Source organism: Cygnus olor, chromosome 4 (genome assembly GCF_009769625.2).
Source record: "Cygnus olor isolate bCygOlo1 chromosome 4, bCygOlo1.pri.v2, whole genome shotgun sequence".
Lineage (NCBI taxonomy): Eukaryota > Metazoa > Chordata > Aves > Anseriformes > Anatidae > Cygnus > Cygnus olor.
The window spans coordinates 64,738,150-64,757,368 of NC_049172.1; the positions used below are offsets into that span (position 1 = coordinate 64,738,150).

A 19,219-nucleotide genomic window follows, 5' to 3' on the forward strand; every position below is an offset into this window, starting at 1 on the left:
TGATTTCAAAGGTCTGCTAGGAAACCCAGAGGACCTAGGGGAATCTTGCAATCATGCATAAACCAAGCCCCAGAACCATCAGAGGAAAAAAAGAGTGAGACACGAAAGCAGTTCTGTAATTAAGGTGCAAAAATTAAAACAAAGCCAAAACTATCTTTAAATACATCTTGACAAATGCAGGTATGAGTAAAAAGATAGATCATGCCACTGCACCTCATGCCTTCTTTATCTGGATATTATTCATGACTGAGAACTGTTATTCTTTAATTACTTAAAATATAGGTTCTGACCCCAGAACAGGAAAATCTTACTTTTACCTTATTCACATTTGCATCTTTCACTGAGTCTTCATAAATGAAAATTTTGTCCTGTAAAGATTTCTTCAGAATATCTATTTTATTTCTACTCCTGGATCCTGATTTTTTCATTTTAGAATGCTGCTGTGATAAGATGAGCAAAAAAGACATTATTTGTAAGAGGTAGATGGGGATGGTACCATTAAGATTACTACTTACTATTTTGGGCAGATTCACCAATTAATGAAACACTTGACAAGGACAAATTTCACTAAGAAAATATTTCTGAAATGCATGTGCTGTGCATTCATTCTGATGATTCCTTTCAGACATTCAGATAAAACTGGAAACTCCTTTTTAAAATTTCATTCATTTCATTTAAATTTCATTCATTCACCCTTTCCATGAAAACTGCTATAAATTTGATTTTATACAACCTTTAGTAGTGACAATAAAAGAAGATGTTAACTGATACATACTGATACATAGTTTCCTCAGCACAGTTAAAAATGAACAAAGAAAATTAATTTAAGAACTGCATTGTTTTCGAGAGACAGTATATGAATCACAAATGAACCTGATAGTATTAATAGGCACCAATTTATGTAATCAAATTATTCTTGACCTTTATATATCTTTACAAGAATATCAACTAAGTATAATGAACTCTGACGGAAATGGTAACACTTGTTCAACTATAAAGCTATTGCAAAGTCATTTTCCTTCTTAAGTAATTCAGAAATTATTAAGGTTTTGAACTAGCCTACTTCCCAATATAATTATACCAAGTTAGTTTACACATTTAGAAAACATAACTGAACCAAAACAAAGCAAGGGAAAGTACTCCTTTTACGATTGTATCAGAAAAATTATACAGGAAACAATTTTCTTTCTCATGTTTAAGAACAGAAAACAATTTATGATTCCACAGATTTTACATCTTACAAAAGGAATTTAACACCCTTCAGTGTTATTAAAAACAAAACAAAACAGACAAACAAAAAAAGTGCTACATTTGATAGATATTTCTTGTTGGGAAAGTCTCTCTAACTTTAAATCTACTTATTAGACTATCTAGATTATCTTATTATCTAGATTTAAAATAAACAAAGTAAAACTACCTCTGTACGTGTCCAATTATTTTGGAAAGAAGAATCTGAAATCAAGCCCATATTATTATCAAGAGGCAATAGTGTCCTTCCTTACTTTAGTGCCAAATTTAGTGAAGTGAAGGGTTTGCAAGAGAAATCTCAGTTTGGGTTGTAAAGGACCTAACTTGTCCCTGATATTCAGAGTCAGGCTTATCATCTCTCCAGTTTTTGACATTTCAGTGGACTCTCCTCAGATGAAAAGTCCCCTTTTGGTCACCCAACCGTTTCTTTATACAGATGCCTTCATCTTGGCAAGGCTGGAGGACACACAAGCAGTAGATCTATGCAGGTGTGCAGGTGTATGTGAAGGAAGTATATCTGACTGCTGCTCAAACAGTTATCTTTAAGGTTTACCAATCCACACACAGGAGAAGCATACATCGCTGTCATCTCTATGGAGAAGCTATGGACTTCATCTGCAGATCAGGCCGACAACTGTGGATGCATGCATGAACACCTCACCCATCCCCACACCGATCCCACATTGTGCCTACCTGTTTATTGGTCATTGCTAAATTCTGATCAACTTTCAGCAGCTCCGCATCCCTTTGCTCCAGCTCAAAAGCCTGAAGCAAAGTTCTAGCTCTTATCTTGGGCAGAGCCAAGCTGCTATCCACCTGAGAAAAGCAGCAGTGGAACTCTTGTCTCATTTTAACCAATTCCTCTTCGGATAGTGAAAGGGGCAAACTTAGAAGATGCCTGTTAAAAGAAAAAAATAAACAATGAAAGCCATTTGCTGTTCAGTGATACAGACAATTTTCCATAAAATTTTAAAGACATGCACAAGAATACTTTACAGGACCATGATCATTCTTCTTTACATTGTGTATAAATCAGTTATTCATCTCACATAGGACTGAGCTGCTCAGTATGTTTAAAATACCCATGAGCATACCTTAAATTCTAAGTACAGTACCTCCTTGACTGTAAAACATCATTTTCAAAAGGAAACACGTTTGGAATAAAAAATAATACAAATTTGAGCAAACTTCCTAAGTACAGAATCTTTCTACCACTTCAGACAATACAAACCCCAAATTTAGGGCTGTTAGGGCTGTAATCAAGACAAAGGCTTCTTGTAAAGCCTCCCTGTGCTGTTTCTCAGCACTTAGCAGTCCAAGCGACTGAGAGGGGAGAAAAATAAAATGAAAAAGTATGTCTGTATTATAAACTCACGTATGTCACCTGCCCCATCACCAAGTGGTTTGACCTATTCTTTGTAAAAAAGCTTTTAGCAGTCTGAACAACATGGATTATATTTTAACAATTTGAATCACTCAAAAAGTTCCTATTTTGTCAAAGGAAGGTTCTCAACACAGAAGTCTAGGGAACTATGCATCAGGCCAAGCTGAAGTTGACTTAAAAATAGAACATGCTAAAGCCTAAATTCATCTTCCAGTTTTGACGAACCTTAGACTATACTCATGTTCTGATCTTGTGACTGAAATATTTAAGAGTATTTCATAAAAGTAGTTTAACTTTTCTTTTGAACAAATTCTCTTTCCCAAAAATGCATTTGCATTAAAAGCATGAACATCACTTTTTTTAAAGTAGCTTATTATTATTATATTATACTGTATGTTCCATTAAGATTGAAGCTTATTCAACATATCATAGTTATACAGTACCTCATAGTTCCACTAAAATATTCCTGGGTTTAGAAATCCTGCGTCTAAATAGATCTTATTTCTGCTTACTGATTCAGCAAAGTACCGTTACATCCTAAATTAAAACATCTTAATATGCTCTAAAGTTTTCACCTAAAAAAATTAATGCAGTATTACTCTAAATAAGCATTTCCAATATACTTACCATTTCTCATGTTGTCTTAAGACATTCATTAGGAGAAAATACAGTGTGTGTGCGTGTGTATACGTGTATGTGTGTGTGTGTGTGTATGTAAAGACTGCAAATCACAATTTTGTAAAGTCTATACTTAATAAGGACTTTCAGCATTGAAAAAAAAAGTCTTCACAGGAATTTTGGACTAACTTATTATCTCTTCAGTAGCAACAGAAATGAAAAGCTATCATTCAAAATAATTCTTTGTGAAAAATAGCAGATGAGAACACAAAAGAAAGAGCTGGGAACTGTGATAGAAATCTCAGAATTGACAGTGGACTGAACATAAAGTGACAGATTTTAAGAGACTTTTGGTAGAATAGTTGCGTAATGCTGCAGTTTTTGTATGTATTTGCCAGTATTTTACTGGAAAAAACAATCAGCTTACTATTGCAGTAAACAGATAGCATCTAACAATACATCAGGTGACACTGCAGACTAGAACACAATTATCGTGGAATCATAAGTTATAAAAACGAAAGACTTGCTGGGTCATACAATCTACTTCCTTGTTCTTGCAGTTCTGTTCTCAGCAATATATTCAGAGATAATAAGACAAGTTAGAAGATACACTGAAATAGCTTACAGAAAAAGTATTTAAAATGCTGAATAAAGTACAAGGGCTTTGAAATTAAAAACTAAACTAAGACACAAATGGATTTTTTTCCTCTAACAAAGCAAACATGCAATGGGCAAGGTTTCTTTTCCTATTTCTTTTATGTGGCTTTACACGGTACAGCAGAAAAACTAACAGAGATGCTGTCAGGACAAAACTGCCTGCACAAAACTGTTTTACTTTAAAGAAGAGGTATGAAGCAGCTAGGGGCCTCGGTATCAGCAGCACTTTGAGAGCAGGACAGATTGGCCAAGTGTCATGTGTGGATCTCTTGAACCACACAGGTACGCTACTGTGCTGTATATTTATGAAATACGTAGAAATGCTTCTGTAAAGCATAAAATGAGCACCCGATGAATAAGGCTTGACTTGTAGCTGGAACGAATGTATCAAAATTGAGTGCAGGGCTCATTAGGCTTGACATACAAAATGACATTTGCTGGACATTTGTTGGACCTCTGAGAATGAACCAAGAATAATAATGAACAATGCACAAGTGACACCTGATACAAAGTGAAGTCAAGTATAAAAATACCACTACACCTTTTGGTTTCAAAAATTCTGTTTCCTGGAAACTCTACTGAAGTGTCAGACTGTCAGTGCATGTTGCTGGCTCTGCAGGGGCTGAGCACTTGTGAGAAATCAATTCCCAGGTGCATGACATATAATTGATCATTAACAATTACATTCAGACAGGTATGACAACTCCTAGCTCATCATTGTTTACAAGAATAACTAAGAAAAAGGCATAGAGATACTTGCATGAATACCGACTGTTCCCAGCTCCTTAGTTTTTTTTGTTCCGAAAACCTAGCTTCCAGTTCTTGGCTTAGTTTTTGTCTCGTGAGCTGCAGCAATTCTTCAACAACCATGCTCTTTTCATGTTCTTCCCTTTCAAGCTGTTCACGTTTAACAATGATCTCCTTTTTATGCTCTTCCACAGCTTCCAGCAGGAACATCTTTGGCACGTTGAGCTTTACCAGCTCTTGCACAAATATTCCATACTGAACACGCTTAAGCTCCTCAACAGCTTTCTCTGTTAGACTAAATATAAGGTCTTTCAGGTCTTCACTGGCCTCATTATCAAGCTTTTCAGTAAGTTCTTCAAATTCAATGGCGTGATCATTCAGAAGATTTTTCCAGTGGCTCAGGTAGTGAGTGACCTCCTTAGTGGTTTTGAAGGGGTCCCCTAGTGACAGCTGCTCCTTTCGATGCTCTTTCTGCTGATTCATTTTTGAAAAGAGGAACAAGATTAAGAGAAGGAACAGCTCTCAAATTCCAGCTCTTTAATTACACATTTCATAGCAAAGCAAAGTTTCTACTTTTGGTTTTGAGTGCTCTCGAAACTGCTTTTCAGCATCCAGAGACTAACTTAATCCTCAACATCATGGCTTTGTGTGCAACAAGCAGGCCTGTGATAATTTGGATTATTGTTAGATAGAAGGGCTAACACCTAAAAAAAGTATGACCTCGCAGTTTGACATAATGACAAACAGCTGAATTGTAATGATCTGGCAGTGTTCCAGAAGTAAATCTGGATCAAATAAATACCGATGAAGAAGAAAATAAAATAAAAATGTTTTGTTGTTGTTCTTTGTATTTGTTTTTGATTTTCCCCGTCTTACAGCAAGCAGCAATTTCATCAGAAAGCTAAACCAAAGCTACCTATACTGAGAATAAAGACAACAAATGGAAGTCTCCATCTTTATACCTACCGTCCCTCTTTGCAGCGACATCTGTTAAAGAGTAGAAAACACTGAAACACATATCCCACAAAAGGTAAAATTAATCTCACCTAATTTTGGTCACCTAGAGATATATCACCTAATCCAATGTAAAGAACCTAATGTAGTTTTTTCTACATCCTTTAGGCAGAGTTTTGTAGTTGACCTGCAGGAATTTTAACTGTGCAATAAAAAAACATTTAAGTCCCAGCCAGAAAATCCACAGGAAACAATGACTGTCACAGATCTGTGGCATCTCCCTCACTGATTCCAGAACCTCGCTGGTCTTTTGCCTGTCTGCACAGAGGCTTCTAACACCTCCCTGGAACAGGTAAGACTAAGTAGATAGGGTTCATGAGTTTCTCTACTTAGGTCAATTTCTTGCATTTTTAAAATTTTTAATTTTTAAAGAACAGCTATTAATTTCTGAATACTTAACACAGCAAATGGTGGCACACAGATAAAAAGAACAGACATTTATTTTCATCTGTGCTCCTGGCAGTGTCGACCCCCATCCTAAGAACTATGCTTTACTTTTTAACTCATTCAATTTTTTCTTCATGTTAAGCCCTGTGAAAATAAATATACTGAAAATAATTACCTTTTGCAACATTTCCCGCCTTCGCTTGATAATGAGTTTCTGATGAAGCTTTTGCTTTTCTTGTTTCAAATCATGATCAAATTTCTGTTTAACAGAATTAATTTCAGTCTCAGCTCGATCCAGCAGAAGTCCCAAATGACTTTCAGGTAGATGACCCGCTCTGTAATAATAGTGTTTGAAGTCTGTTATCCTAAATTCTTATGAGCAAACGGATATTTGAAGTAATTAGTACCATTCTACTGCTAAAAAAAAATAAAGATCTTTCTGTGTGGCTACTTTGTTGAGCCTTTGAATGAAAGGCTCAACAAAGTAGCCACACAGAAAGATCTTTATTTTTTTTAGCAGTAATATCTGGGGAGACTCAAAGAAACAAGTGGATAATAGAGAGTCGTAATCTCAAAGATGAGTGCAAAATGAAGCCAGTTTGTGAGGGTAGAGTGAAGGTTTATAAAGAAGGAATGTGAAGAAGGAAGGAAGGGAAGGCAAATGCAAAACCAACTACATATCAGTTAGTAATGTAAGCAATATTCAAATGAGACATTTTAAACCTTATATATTATTCATAATATTTACATTTTTCATTTAACGCCACTGGAATGCAACTCTGGATGTCCTTTATAAATCATAATTAGAAACAATTTTCTCTTTTAAGGATGTAATTTAACCAAATAAAAACACTTAAAAAATATTTTAAAGATACAAAGCAATCATATCCATGAACAGACTTATATTCACATTTTCTATTGCATTTAAATCAGAACATTTTTAAACATTTCAAGCTAACAGTGAAATACAATACTCTGGCAGCGCAAATCCTCACTCTTAAGCGCACAGTGCTTTCAAATTGAAGTTTAGGACAATGATCTACCTCCAGCTGCTGTATTACTTAACATCAAAGAGTAAGCAAAATCCCAATCGTAGTTACTTAGACAGCATGATGGTTAAGAAAATCTCCCTCTATATAAACTGAAATTGAACTTCTAAAATTTCCCACTATCCTATCTACACCAGAATTTTCCCAAATCTTTCTCAGAAAACAGAAGAATAAATGAAAATCTTAATGCAGTCAGACAAGGCTGTTGGGCATTTTTAACTTGTAATTTTTAATATTAAGCATAGTGAGCTTCCAAAATGCAGGGTTAAAAAGGTCAAAATGGAATTTTGAACAGAAAGCACCAATTCCTAAACTGAATTTGGATGTTGTCTAAACACCTTCTGGTTTATTTTCCAAATCCCCATTTTCATAAGACATGAACATTATTTTTCAATTTTCATTCAAAATAATTTTGCAAAATCTCTGAAAATCAAGACATTAATATGTTGCTCTTCCAAATCCCCATTCCAAAAATAATACCTAGCCCAAATAATAAACTAGAGATGTGGCTAAAGATTGCAATCTACCACCAGAATCCTTTTCCAGAAAGTACAGGATCCTACTCTATTAGGATTTGTTGATACTGTCATAGCTTTATTCCAAGTAAAATCTTCAACATATAAATATGTTCACTCAAAACATATAAATAACGCAGAAGATGTACGTCTTAGCTTGTTTGCAGGCACTGCAATAGAAATGTGGTATCCAGATTCCACAATTCACACCTCTCTATCTACTGCTCAAGCAGCTGCAGGTATCTGAGTAGGCCAGAAAATATCCCCTGCGTACTGAAAGTGCTGGAAAGAAACTCTGAGCTGCTTTATTACACAGTTATGTCAACCAGACAGGGCTTTCTTTTACAAAGGTTTCTTCCAATGTCTGCTGAATTTTTCTAATATTCTACAGAAGGCAGATTAAAATACCTCTCAGTAACTTGAGAGCATCATTCACCAGACATCATTCACAGATCTTCTGGCAAAGTCATTTTTGTCTTGAAAGCAAATAATTTCAGTGTTATGTTCAAAAAACCCCCAACAATAACAGACTCAACAGCACCAAGTTTTCTATCTATACTTGTTAGCTCTAATACCTCCTTTTCATCAAGCCCAACGCAAAAGATTAGTGAATCAAAGGTAGATTTATTATAGTAAGAAAGTAAGGTAAGATAATAACCAAGATATTATTTTTAACACCTTCAGCCTGCCTCGTGTTGAAGAAATAAACCCAGCCTTGCTGCATCCAATTAAAATCCCCGTCCAGGGCAGTGAAAGGGACTGCAATAGAAAAAGATGGATGTGCTGGAACCATCCCACAAGTGAAAGATTTCAGAATAGCCATGCAACATTGAACGACTGGAAGACGATATATACCCACCTATTCTTAGGATTAAAAAAAAAAAAAAAAAAAAAAGAGTTACGTTATTTCAGTTTGGGGTTGTTGATTTATTTAGAGATCCAGCAGGTCCACAACCCAAACTGCATGTTATGTAGTACTGTAAGATCTATCTCTTTATTTATTTGGAATCTACTTATTTAGAAAGCCCAGGTAACAAAATAGTGCCACTATGACAGTCTATAGAAATTTAATTAGTATTATGGTAATTCTATGGCAAGAGACCTTCATTTCTGGTTTCATATAAATACAGTATAAAAGTAATTAGAATACTAGAATTAAAAGACGCCCTGTTCCCAAAGGACTGTGAACTAAAATACAAAATAAAAGGAGAGAAGAAAGATAGTGAGACAGTATAGACTGTGTGATAAACTGCTTGCTCTCCGCATATGAGACATCTAATCACCGAAGAAATGTGCAGACACATGTTTAATGTCTTTGAACAAGGAGAATGTTAATGAAGGAAAATACTGCAGTAACGACAAGGATGTTTACAGGCGGATTCGCCTAAATGCAGTAAGCATCTTTGAAGGTACAGAGATGAAATGTGCACTCATGAGCAGCCAGTATCAGAGGTCAATTGGAGGCAAACCTTGATTTCGTTGTACTGAGCAAAAGTCAACAAGTTTAGGAGAAAATGTGAAATGAGGGTACTAAAAGTAAAAAGCAGCAGTTCATATTACATGCTATGGAGAACTGTCTATGGAAAGCTGGACCAGAGCAAAGGAAGATTGATTTATGAAAGCTAGAGAAGATGCAGGAGAGACTGAAGCATAACTGATGAAGCAGAAAAACTGTGTATGGAGGTTGACACAGAACAAACCATACAGACAGAACCTGTAAGACAATGTTGATGTTACTGAACTTCAGCTACTTCAGGATTTCACCCATGAGCTAGCATATTGCCATCACAATTGAGGGAAATAATTCAGGACAATAAATGCCTTATACAGAAAAGAGCTGCAAGCAGAAAAGGTTAAGAGATTATGAGAAAGCTTTATACTGATGCATTACCACTGGATGCGTTCACTTTCCAGTGCCTACTTCCTGAAAGGTCCAGCAAGACAGATTGGAAAACTACTTTGGTTATATCAAGATCCACATAAATGAAGAATATTCACAAGAATAAGAGACCAACATAAGATGTTTTGCTTTGATCTTTTATGTCAAAGATAATCAACTGCCTACTTTAAAAACAATTCACAAGAAATGCTTGAGGTCTCATAAATATTACAATTTTTGGAGAAATTTATAAAGGAGCTTGAATTGTTCATAACTAGTGAATCAGCAGAACTGGACTAAGCTTTTTAGGAGAGCAAACAAGAAATTAAACTTCTTGTGGGAGTTCAGATACTCACTAAAGAACAATGCAACATGCTACAAATGCTGTAGTTTAAATATGTCACGAACCTGGCACCTCTGGGTATACCCAGAACAACATCAGGGTAAATATTGCCTCAAGTATCACTTTTTGACTCATTTATTTGTTAAGGGAAAACACAAAACGCCTAGCTAGACAACCCTACAAATCTATAATTACCATCTGAATTTTAGAACTTGCTTTCCTGCGTTTTGGCACTGCAGCTCACAGACTTGCTTTCCAAACAGCATTGAGTACACACAGCCAGTCCTAACAAATGGGATATTTTATTTAACTGCTATCTTTAGAAAGCTCAGCTTGAAAACCATGGCTGCTTTACTTCATTTAAAATCTTCACAAATCTCTCTAGAATTGTTTTGGCTTGGTTTCATTTTGCTTTTTATAACCTTTTTTTCTGGCTACACATAATCTTTTTCATGTTAATTTTGAATTGCCTTTCTATCTGATAAATTTTAAACATCTTATTACGACCTCTCCCCTCATCATTTATGTGCTGTTTTATGTATTCCTCAATTCTGTTTACCTGTGGTATATCAGTTTCTCTTCTCAATATAAATAGCTCTGCATTTTAGAATTCCATTTTTTAACTGTAAGTTTAAGTACCATTATCAATGTTAGGCGTAACAGATTAAGACAGACCTGTATTTATATTTAGACAAGCAAATTCAATGCTAATATGAAACTTAAGAGGATATTATGGATACAAATTTAAAGTACCAAACCATCAAACCAAACTACACCTGCTCAAATTGTAACACCCCGAATTATAAATATTCCCCAAATCAGTTTAGAGTTAAAAACTGAAATTTAAGCCTTCCTAGCACAGATTGTAACTTCCTCTGGGTTTATACAGAGATATTTCAGTTTGCTTGTAGAAAAAGGTCTAGCAAATAATCTGTATTACTAGATTCTGCAGCTTTATAATCTCAACATCTAAAGAATAAATAACATAACAGTTTGGCCAAAATGTGCTTGAATGGAATTCATGCCCCAGCAGGTATGGGAAGTTAGAGAAAAATAAGTAGTTCTACACCCAAAAAATCAGATGGGATTTCTTCTCTACAAATGCCATCTGCAACTACGGTCACGTTTCCTTTGCCTGCAGAGTACTACCACTCTATGAAGTTTGAAAAGAGAGTGCTACAGAATTTATTTTTCCTCATGTTAACGATGCTTTAAGGGGAAAGAGGTTGATTGTTTTTGCAGAGAGTTTTGTTTTTTTGTGTGCAAGCATCCCTCCCATTAAAATGTATTTTTGGGGATGAGATCTACAAGGTCTTGGATTACTAATACTAGATGTTTCCTCCCCGTCCTGTTGTTAATATGTTTTTTGACTATTAAGTGCAGCAACAGGCATACAACTATTTTTCCAGCTTGAGAAGTCCCAGTTGTTCATTTCAATGATTTGATCCATGGATGCAGTGGTCGTACAGAAAAGAGTTTCTCATTAAGGCTCTTCACATAACGACATCTGTGAAAACATCTCGGAACATTTCTTATATAATCCAATTCTAAAAAGAAGCATGAACTTATGGAAAGGAACTCTCTGTGGAAGATGTGCCTAAATTGTATTTCCTATGCCAAGAGATTTATTTTTGTCTTTGAGCCACACAGCTGCAGATTTTAGCAAAACAGGCAAATCAGTGCAAGCATACTGGAAGAACCTCTCTGATCAACAAAATCTTGAGGCTAAACTTAAGAGTATGATTCCAACATGGCAGCAAACAGGACAAGTAAAAAGATGAGCAAGCAAAGGTTAAAAAAAAATAGGTAAATCAGATTATCATACCAACAGATGCAATATTTGGTAATTTTTAAACTGACTTTAAAACTGACTTAAAAAATCAGCTGAGATATTTACCTTTCCATCTTATTAATGAGAGCTGATATCTGGGTTGCTGCTGCATTTATAAGAGTAGAAGCTTGAGAATCCATTAACTGTACCTTACTTATAAGATACTCTCTGTAAGCAAATCTTCTATTCAGATGGTATTTCTTGCTAGCTTGCAAAAAATCCATTAACTCTTCAATGTCTCCCTACAGGTAGGAAGGAATGTGAACAAATATATCTACTTAGATGTAATGTTAATTTCAACTAACACCTATGGATATCAGGCCAAATTTGTTCATTAATAATGAAAAGTTAAAAATTTCTTACAGGTGAAAAAACAGTGAGCTTATATATATATATAACAACATATGTACGTTGTGTAGATATCTAAATGTCCATAATGATAGCAATATATATTTTGAATGTTATTCCTACGAAAATTAGTTATAAAAAGTGCTAACATATGGATAATATCTTCTATATATGAGTGCAGATATTTTCCTGAAACATTTCACAGAAGTTACTGTGCGTTTGGATTCTGTCATTAAGTTAGGAATGAAGCTGTCATCCTATTACCTGTATTATAGAGTAATCTTGCACTAATGCTTTAGCTGCTTCCAATTTCAGTTCTCCCTTTAAGGTAGCATTTGTTATCTGTGTAAAAAAGATGTTATGGAGCTCCTTTCTCTGGGAAATAGCCAGTTGTCTATAAGCTTTTGCAAAATATTCCTCCTGCTTCACCAGAAGGAACCTCTTCAGGTGGTCCTGCTCCAGCCTGTGAAGTCTATCCAGAAGAGTTCTGTATTCAACAGCAGGCTGCAGAGAAGAGAAAAATAAATATATCTGAAGTGATATTCAGTATTCAACATTTTTTAAAGTATCATTGCTACTAGTTCATATGTATTTTATGCATACTCTGATTACTGTCGTTTCAGGTTTGAATGCAGACTAATACTAAATCAATGTACACTTCCCATGTTTTTCATCTCTTGGAATGATGGGTTGTACAACAGTCAGTTTATAACCCAGGTAACACTTCCAAGGCATTATGAAGTCTTTTTAGAATATACATGTAATGAATTTCTTATGTTTCATCAATTCTGCAATCATATTAAAATTGAATAGACTTCCAGAATTCAGAAAGAATGAAAGAACAATAAACACGCATTTTAAAAACAATATAAATTAGAAAAAATACTCTACTGCAAATCTTCAGAAGTTCTTATTATCAGTGACCTACTTTATCTATTGGTTTCTACAAATTAATCCAAGAGCACCACTTTAGAGTTACAACAATGGTGCAGAATTAAATGGCAATTAATTTAAAAGCCTCTTTGCAAGAAATACTTTCTCATAGTTCTCTAGTAAGACTTAACATATTCATAGTTTTAATCTCAGACGGCATAAACTCATTTTAGAATCAAAAAATACATTTCCCAAAGAGCAAAGGAAGTTTCTAATGTCAGCAGAACTACTAAACAATAGGCATGTTGGTCTTGTTCCGAATTTCATCCTATTAATATGGGGAGAACTGTCCTCTGCACTGAGCCCCCCCACAGGTCACCCCTCATTCCCAAGTGATGCATTGAAGGCAGCAAACAATTAATCCAAAAGGGTAGGGAATATATATTGTGTTTTGACTGAGAAGGGTGAAGAGGCTGGTGCTGCAGCTGTTTTTTTACTGCTGTTTTTCAGATGTCACCCACTGGCAGGAGTTCTAGTGTGAGCCATGCCTAGCTCCCCAGCATGTCCTTTTGGACCAGGTTCCACAGGGAGTATTAAAACACATTCCTTCATAGATCCTGGTGCTTCTTGCTGTGTTCAGAAAGCATAATTAGTATTACGGTTTTAGGGGATAAAGGTGGATAACAGGACATAAGTAGATGATAAATGCACGAGGACAAGAATTGGATTGGCTTTAATTCTTTCACTGACTCCTAACACTGAGGATTTCTAATATAAACCAGACTGAAACAATATCAAATGTATTTTGTGCAAAGAAAAATTGCCAGACTAAGAGCATATTGAGAGTTCACTAAATATGGTTCACTGGAGTCACAATCTAAAATTATCTGGAAACCCCAAAGAAGTTCAGCTGGCTTACTAAGTCCACCAGCTTTCTCCACACAACAGCCTGATAAATTAAAGTTCTTCCAGAGAACCTCAGCATACTATAGTACCTTTGCCTACAATTACAGCATACATAAGCATGTGCAAGGGAATATACTGGTGTAACAGAACCTATTCCAAACAAAACTTATTTTGTCTCTATAACCCATATGAAACAGCTGAAAATTCAGAAGTGCCGCATCCAATACTCACGCATCCACTTGCACATCCAGAAACAAATCCCCACTGGTAAATAACAAACTGTACTATTTATTCCCACAAGTCATCCTAATAAGCTGAGTTATAGACAAGCATGGAACATTAACTTGGGTATGTTAGCATTTTAAGGTTACAGAGGTAGAATATTCAAAACCTAGCAGACTTCCCTCCAGACATAAAAAATGAAAAGGAAAAAGATCAGTCCATTTTATTGTAAAAAAATCATTATACCTGAAAGATGACATTGAAGAACAGAGCATGATTTTGCAGATAGGATATTGGACCAGAGGATGTTAAGACTTAGGCACTGCTTCCAGCTAATGACTATCTATGAAATCCTAGGCAATAATACCCATTCAGAAAGAGATCTTTGGATGAAAGTAACACACATAAGCATTAAGCTTTTACTTAAGCAGAGCCCCTAAACTTGTAAAGGATTATATTCTGTCTTAACACAACTTATCTCTCTGCTCCCCAGAGGCTATTTTCAAGAGAAGTCCACTACCTGCTTTGCATATAGACTGTTCTGCGTGCCTTTACTTGGCCTGGAAGAAATCAGTCTTTGGTGGAGCTTATATTTTCATTTCCTTCAAAATAAGAATATAAATCTTGGAGAATTTTTACCTAGATTGTTAAGGTGTATGATGCAGATAAGGTTTATGATTCTGCTCTGAATGTGCAATATACTTTACACAGTGTCTGACTGGATTTCTTTGGAATCACTACCATACAAAATAACAAATAATAACACACTACTTTGCAAGGGTGGCTAAAAGTGACTATACAATAAATAAATAAATAAATAAATAAAAATCAGGGTAATAATAGTCTTCTGTTTTCAAGTGTCGATACTCTTGATATAATTTCATTTTCCTGGTAAAGTAAAACACGCAGAAAATGTCTATTCAATCACTCTATTTATCAAATCTGAGTTTCTGAACACATTTAAATTGTATAGTCTTAGTCTTCTAAGCAAACAACTCACCATCCTAGTCTAAAAGAGAAACCATCTACATAAAACCACATCATGCAAAGTATCTTGATTTTATACAAGATTTACCTTTTCATTCACTTTCTTCATTAATTCTTCAGCTTCTTCATTCGCAGCTCTCTCTTTTTGGCGTTGAGCCTCCATTTTCTTCCTAGTTTCCAGATTACATTCAGCTGTGAAAGCCACAACCTTTCTTTCATACTCTTCCTGAATCTCCTTCTCCATTGCAAGAAACTGTTTTTTAAAAATTGAACTCATCCTCTTCTCCACATGAGGAAAGAGGCTGTGACTTAAAACCATGTTCTTCATCATCATAGCAATCACTTCTTTACATATCTGCATTCGATATGCCTCCAAATCAGCATCTGCCCGAGTCAGGCTGGCAACCTCCAGGCTGTAGAAAGGCAATTGGGACTGTTTAAAATCTCAGACCACAGGAAATTTCTATCATAAAACAAGGATATCTAGACTTATTGTGTAACTGAGAATGGCACTCAGACAAGTGCAGAAATATCTCAGCACATGAGTTTACTAATCATGATAGTAATCATTCATTTAAAAGCAGAGTGAACTAATTTCTACTAAACTAACTTCTATTTTATATATATATATATATATATATATATATATATATATATATATGTATTCATACACTTCTGGTTTAGACCAAAAAAGGAAAAGCTTTACTTTGGAACACAAAACTTTCCCTCAATTTAAAAGCAAACAAAAACCTCCAACAGAAAATAAACTTATGTTGGGAAGCACACAGTGCAGATGAAGTATCTGAATGGACTATAAATTCTGCTGACTCTGTAAAATAGTTCTAAACTCACTGACCCATCCATATTAATGCATTACTGGTTTGTGTTCTCCTCTGGTATATTTCCTTCCCTGCAGGGAAGAGGGAAAAGTTTTTTGATTATGTGCTGATATAAACAAATTAAAGAAGCTGAAAAAGCTGATGCCTCTGTCTCTCATTAAGAGTAACAGAGTCCTAGAAAAGACCAGAGGTGTTTTTTTGTTTAAAAAAACAAACAAACAAAAAAAAAAACCACCAAAATACAGTAAATGAATACAGTCTTATTTATATTAATTTAAACTGGAATGACACTCTCATTTCATACAATACTTATCTATTGTAATTTCTGTAGCTTTGCCTATTCTCCAGTTGATTCAGTATTGGAGAACTTGATATTTTTTGCCCTCGTATGCCAGTTTACATGAACACACAGCAGTATATGCTTCTGTGTGCAGATTAAGTACACAGTAATTTTTTGGGACCTAAAATATACACTATTAAAAACTTAAATCCATTCTTTTTTTTTTTTTCAGTTAGGCTAAAGCATTGATTGGTTCTGCAGCCAAATCTTAGACTAAATTTCAAATCCACAGAAAAGGTCTTGGGAAGATTTGCAAAGTATGAGAATGTTACTACATTTAGAATGCTATATATGAAAGCACACGGATCTGTAAGCACCTCGCCTTTTTGTTAATTTTTCCTTTCCTTATATAAGCAAATTAAGTTTAATTAAAAGAAAGTTAGTGATATATTATCACTACCCCTCTGTTAAACATGAGAGATGTACTTTTCCCATTCAGAAATCAATGTGATGTAATTAAGTTACTTTCTTACCATGACTCAAATTCTCTCCAAGTATTTAAGAGGTAATAGATTAAGTTTTGTTAGTTAATCATAAAGAAGCAGAGAGACATTTCTGTTGCAGTCTCTCAAAAGCCCAGAAGCACACTGGTGATGCCCATATTTGTCTTGCTGATCTCCTGCAAGGCTACCTGTTGCATCCGCAAAACCAATGGTGGAACAGAGGTCCTTTCCTTCTGATCTTTTCTCCCATATAGAAGCAGGAATCAGACCTCTGTGCCTGAAACAGCTTGTGCCTGAAACATTCCTCACAGTAATTTGAAGATCCTGTAAGAGCTAATATTTTCTGCAACATCGCCAAGAAAATACAACAATCCAGCTCCTACGTGCAGCATGCAGGTGGATATTGCAGGAGAGCGTCTGCAGGTACAGCCTTCTTGGGTGGTGGTAGAGGACTGGCACAGCTACACCCACACTGACCATGGTCAAGTCCCCCAGGACACTGACATGCTCCCTCTCCCTGGCGAGAGTACTTCTTGCTCCAGCACAGTGAAAAAGCCACAGAGGACACATGACGGCAGGGTCAAGGGAACAGGATGCCAAAGCAACACAGCAAGCACTTCAAATTGGCAGCACAGATGCGTACTTCTGTCTCAGTCTTCTCTGTTTACAGAAGACCTAGGACACTTGCTGATATAGCCAGCTAGTGCTAAGCTGTTTACTTAAGACAACTTCTACTTACCAACTTTTAAAAAGTAAGTGTATCAGTTTCATGTAAATGTACTTAAATAAAAAGAAGGATCCAAAAAAAATGGGAGATTTATGCTATAACATTTCCCTAATGACTGTCCCAATTAATTATTAGCCTGCAAAATTCAAGCCACTAGAGTTATGTCTCTGAATTCCTGTTTCAAGTCTCGTAGCTGTTTTAACTGAAGCGTATCTGTCTTCCGCAAGAAATAGCACATCTTGGTTTTCAAGCATTCCCTACTGGAGAACCAAAAAACATTTCACTTCCTAATTCCTTTAAGGCCTAAAAAAGGTCGCCTTATCCTCAGCTTGAATTTGACTAGTTTCCGCTTCCAACTATCTTTGTCTGCTGGAGTAACAAATTCCTTAGTCGCTATTTTTCTCCTCTTCATTTGTGCACTGATAGATGGTGCTCACAGCACTCCATAACCCTTTCTTATTGAAGTGTGAAAGACTGAATTCCTTAACTCTCTCACTGGAAGGCAACACCTCGCAGTTTCATTGTGCTGATACACAGCTGGTAACACAACATTAATTTCTTATCACATATGCAGGATTTTTTCCACCGTGCTTGGAATAAAAAGTTAAGCCATTCCTCATCCACCTCCTTACTAGTTAGTTTTATGGTCTTCAGCAGTGATCCAAGAATGAAAATCAAAACCAAACACCATTACAAAATTTTCTGTCGTTATCTTTCTCTTAGTCTTCTCCTAGCACTTCTTTCTTTTCCTGCAAGTTATTACAGACTAGACTTGATTTCATTTTGAGCAAGATTTCCATGCTCCTTCCTGTCTACAGAAAGAACTATGGTACCCACCTGGCAGCAAATCTGTGAAGAAGAGAATGAAGCAGAGGAAGCACATGAGCAGTTCCACCAATCCAAGGTTAATAACATGGAGAACAAGTAATTAGAAGCCACACTTCTCCCATGTCACATCCTGGCATACAGCAGTCTTTTTTCAATGGAAGCTGAAGAAAGGTTGTGTCTATTAAAACTTGGTATCTACCTTACATGTGATGTGCTCTGCTTCTGGTTTGCCTCCTCCACAGCAGGCTGAAGGAGTGAATCAAGCCTACCACATGTGCACCTTGCCTCAAGCTCTCACGCCAAATGAGATATGTGCCCAGTATTGAGGGCAGCCCTGATCCTTAGCAAGCTGCATCAATATTGTCTTGGAGTCTAAGATGTCAACTGGCAGTCTTTAACCTACTTCTTTCAATTTTTGACACTAACAGCCAGTAAAAAACAGGAATCTTCTACATACAATAAAACTAATGTTTTCAGACACAAGTCTCCCAGAAGAACAATGCTTACAATCATCCAGATTAAATGTGCAATAGTGACTCATATGAAAAAAAAAAATATCATAACCTGACGCTGTGCATCCTGAGACCAAGGTAGATTTAGTAAGTTGCTTTTAACGATCTGCGCTCTTCCTGTTACAGCAATTCATGTTTAAAAGGTCTTGTATCTCTTCCTAAGCATATTCAACATAATAGTAACATGAAAGCCAATAAAGTACAGTTAGCAGATTGCAATCTATTGATGAAACAGATCAAAGCTTCTTTTGGGCAAAGCATGCAGAGAAAGGATAAGGACAGGACAGCAGGTACGTAATACAAAAGGGGAGTGGAAATGAGAAGCAAACAGACATAGAAAATGAAGCTGCAAACAGCAAGTGTAAAGATTTTTCACTCACTTGAAGAGGAAGAGTGTTTAAAGATCTGTCAGAGAAGATCTGGGAGGTGAGAATCCCAGATGCCAAACACAGAGAAGCAGAGAGAGTGTCTGAACATCTGATGTCTTCCACAGACCTAATGAAAGAATACAGGAAAGCAACT

The 19,219-nt window shown here is 35.8% G+C and overlaps 1 protein-coding gene across 5 annotated transcripts in view; it reads right to left on the reverse strand.

The window, feature by feature from the left end:
* Positions 1-19,219, reverse strand: part of EVC2 (EvC ciliary complex subunit 2) — a 70,724-nt gene that overhangs the window by 20,607 nt on the left and 30,898 nt on the right. For 3 of the 5 annotated variants that reach the window (XM_040555510.1, XM_040555506.1, XM_040555509.1), the window contains 7 exons: positions 15,097-15,421; positions 12,285-12,524; positions 11,739-11,914; positions 6,231-6,390; positions 4,668-5,128; positions 1,942-2,146; positions 318-440 (listed from right to left, as the gene is read on the reverse strand). In XM_040555510.1, coding sequence (XP_040411444.1) covers positions 318-440; positions 1,942-2,146; positions 4,668-5,128; positions 6,231-6,390; positions 11,739-11,914; positions 12,285-12,524; positions 15,097-15,421 — 1,690 coding nt within the window. The remainder of the gene's footprint in view (positions 1-317; positions 441-1,941; positions 2,147-4,667; positions 5,129-6,230; positions 6,391-11,738; positions 11,915-12,284; positions 12,525-15,096; positions 15,422-19,219) is intronic. The other 2 variants (XM_040555507.1, XM_040555508.1) reach the window with 2 other exon arrangements.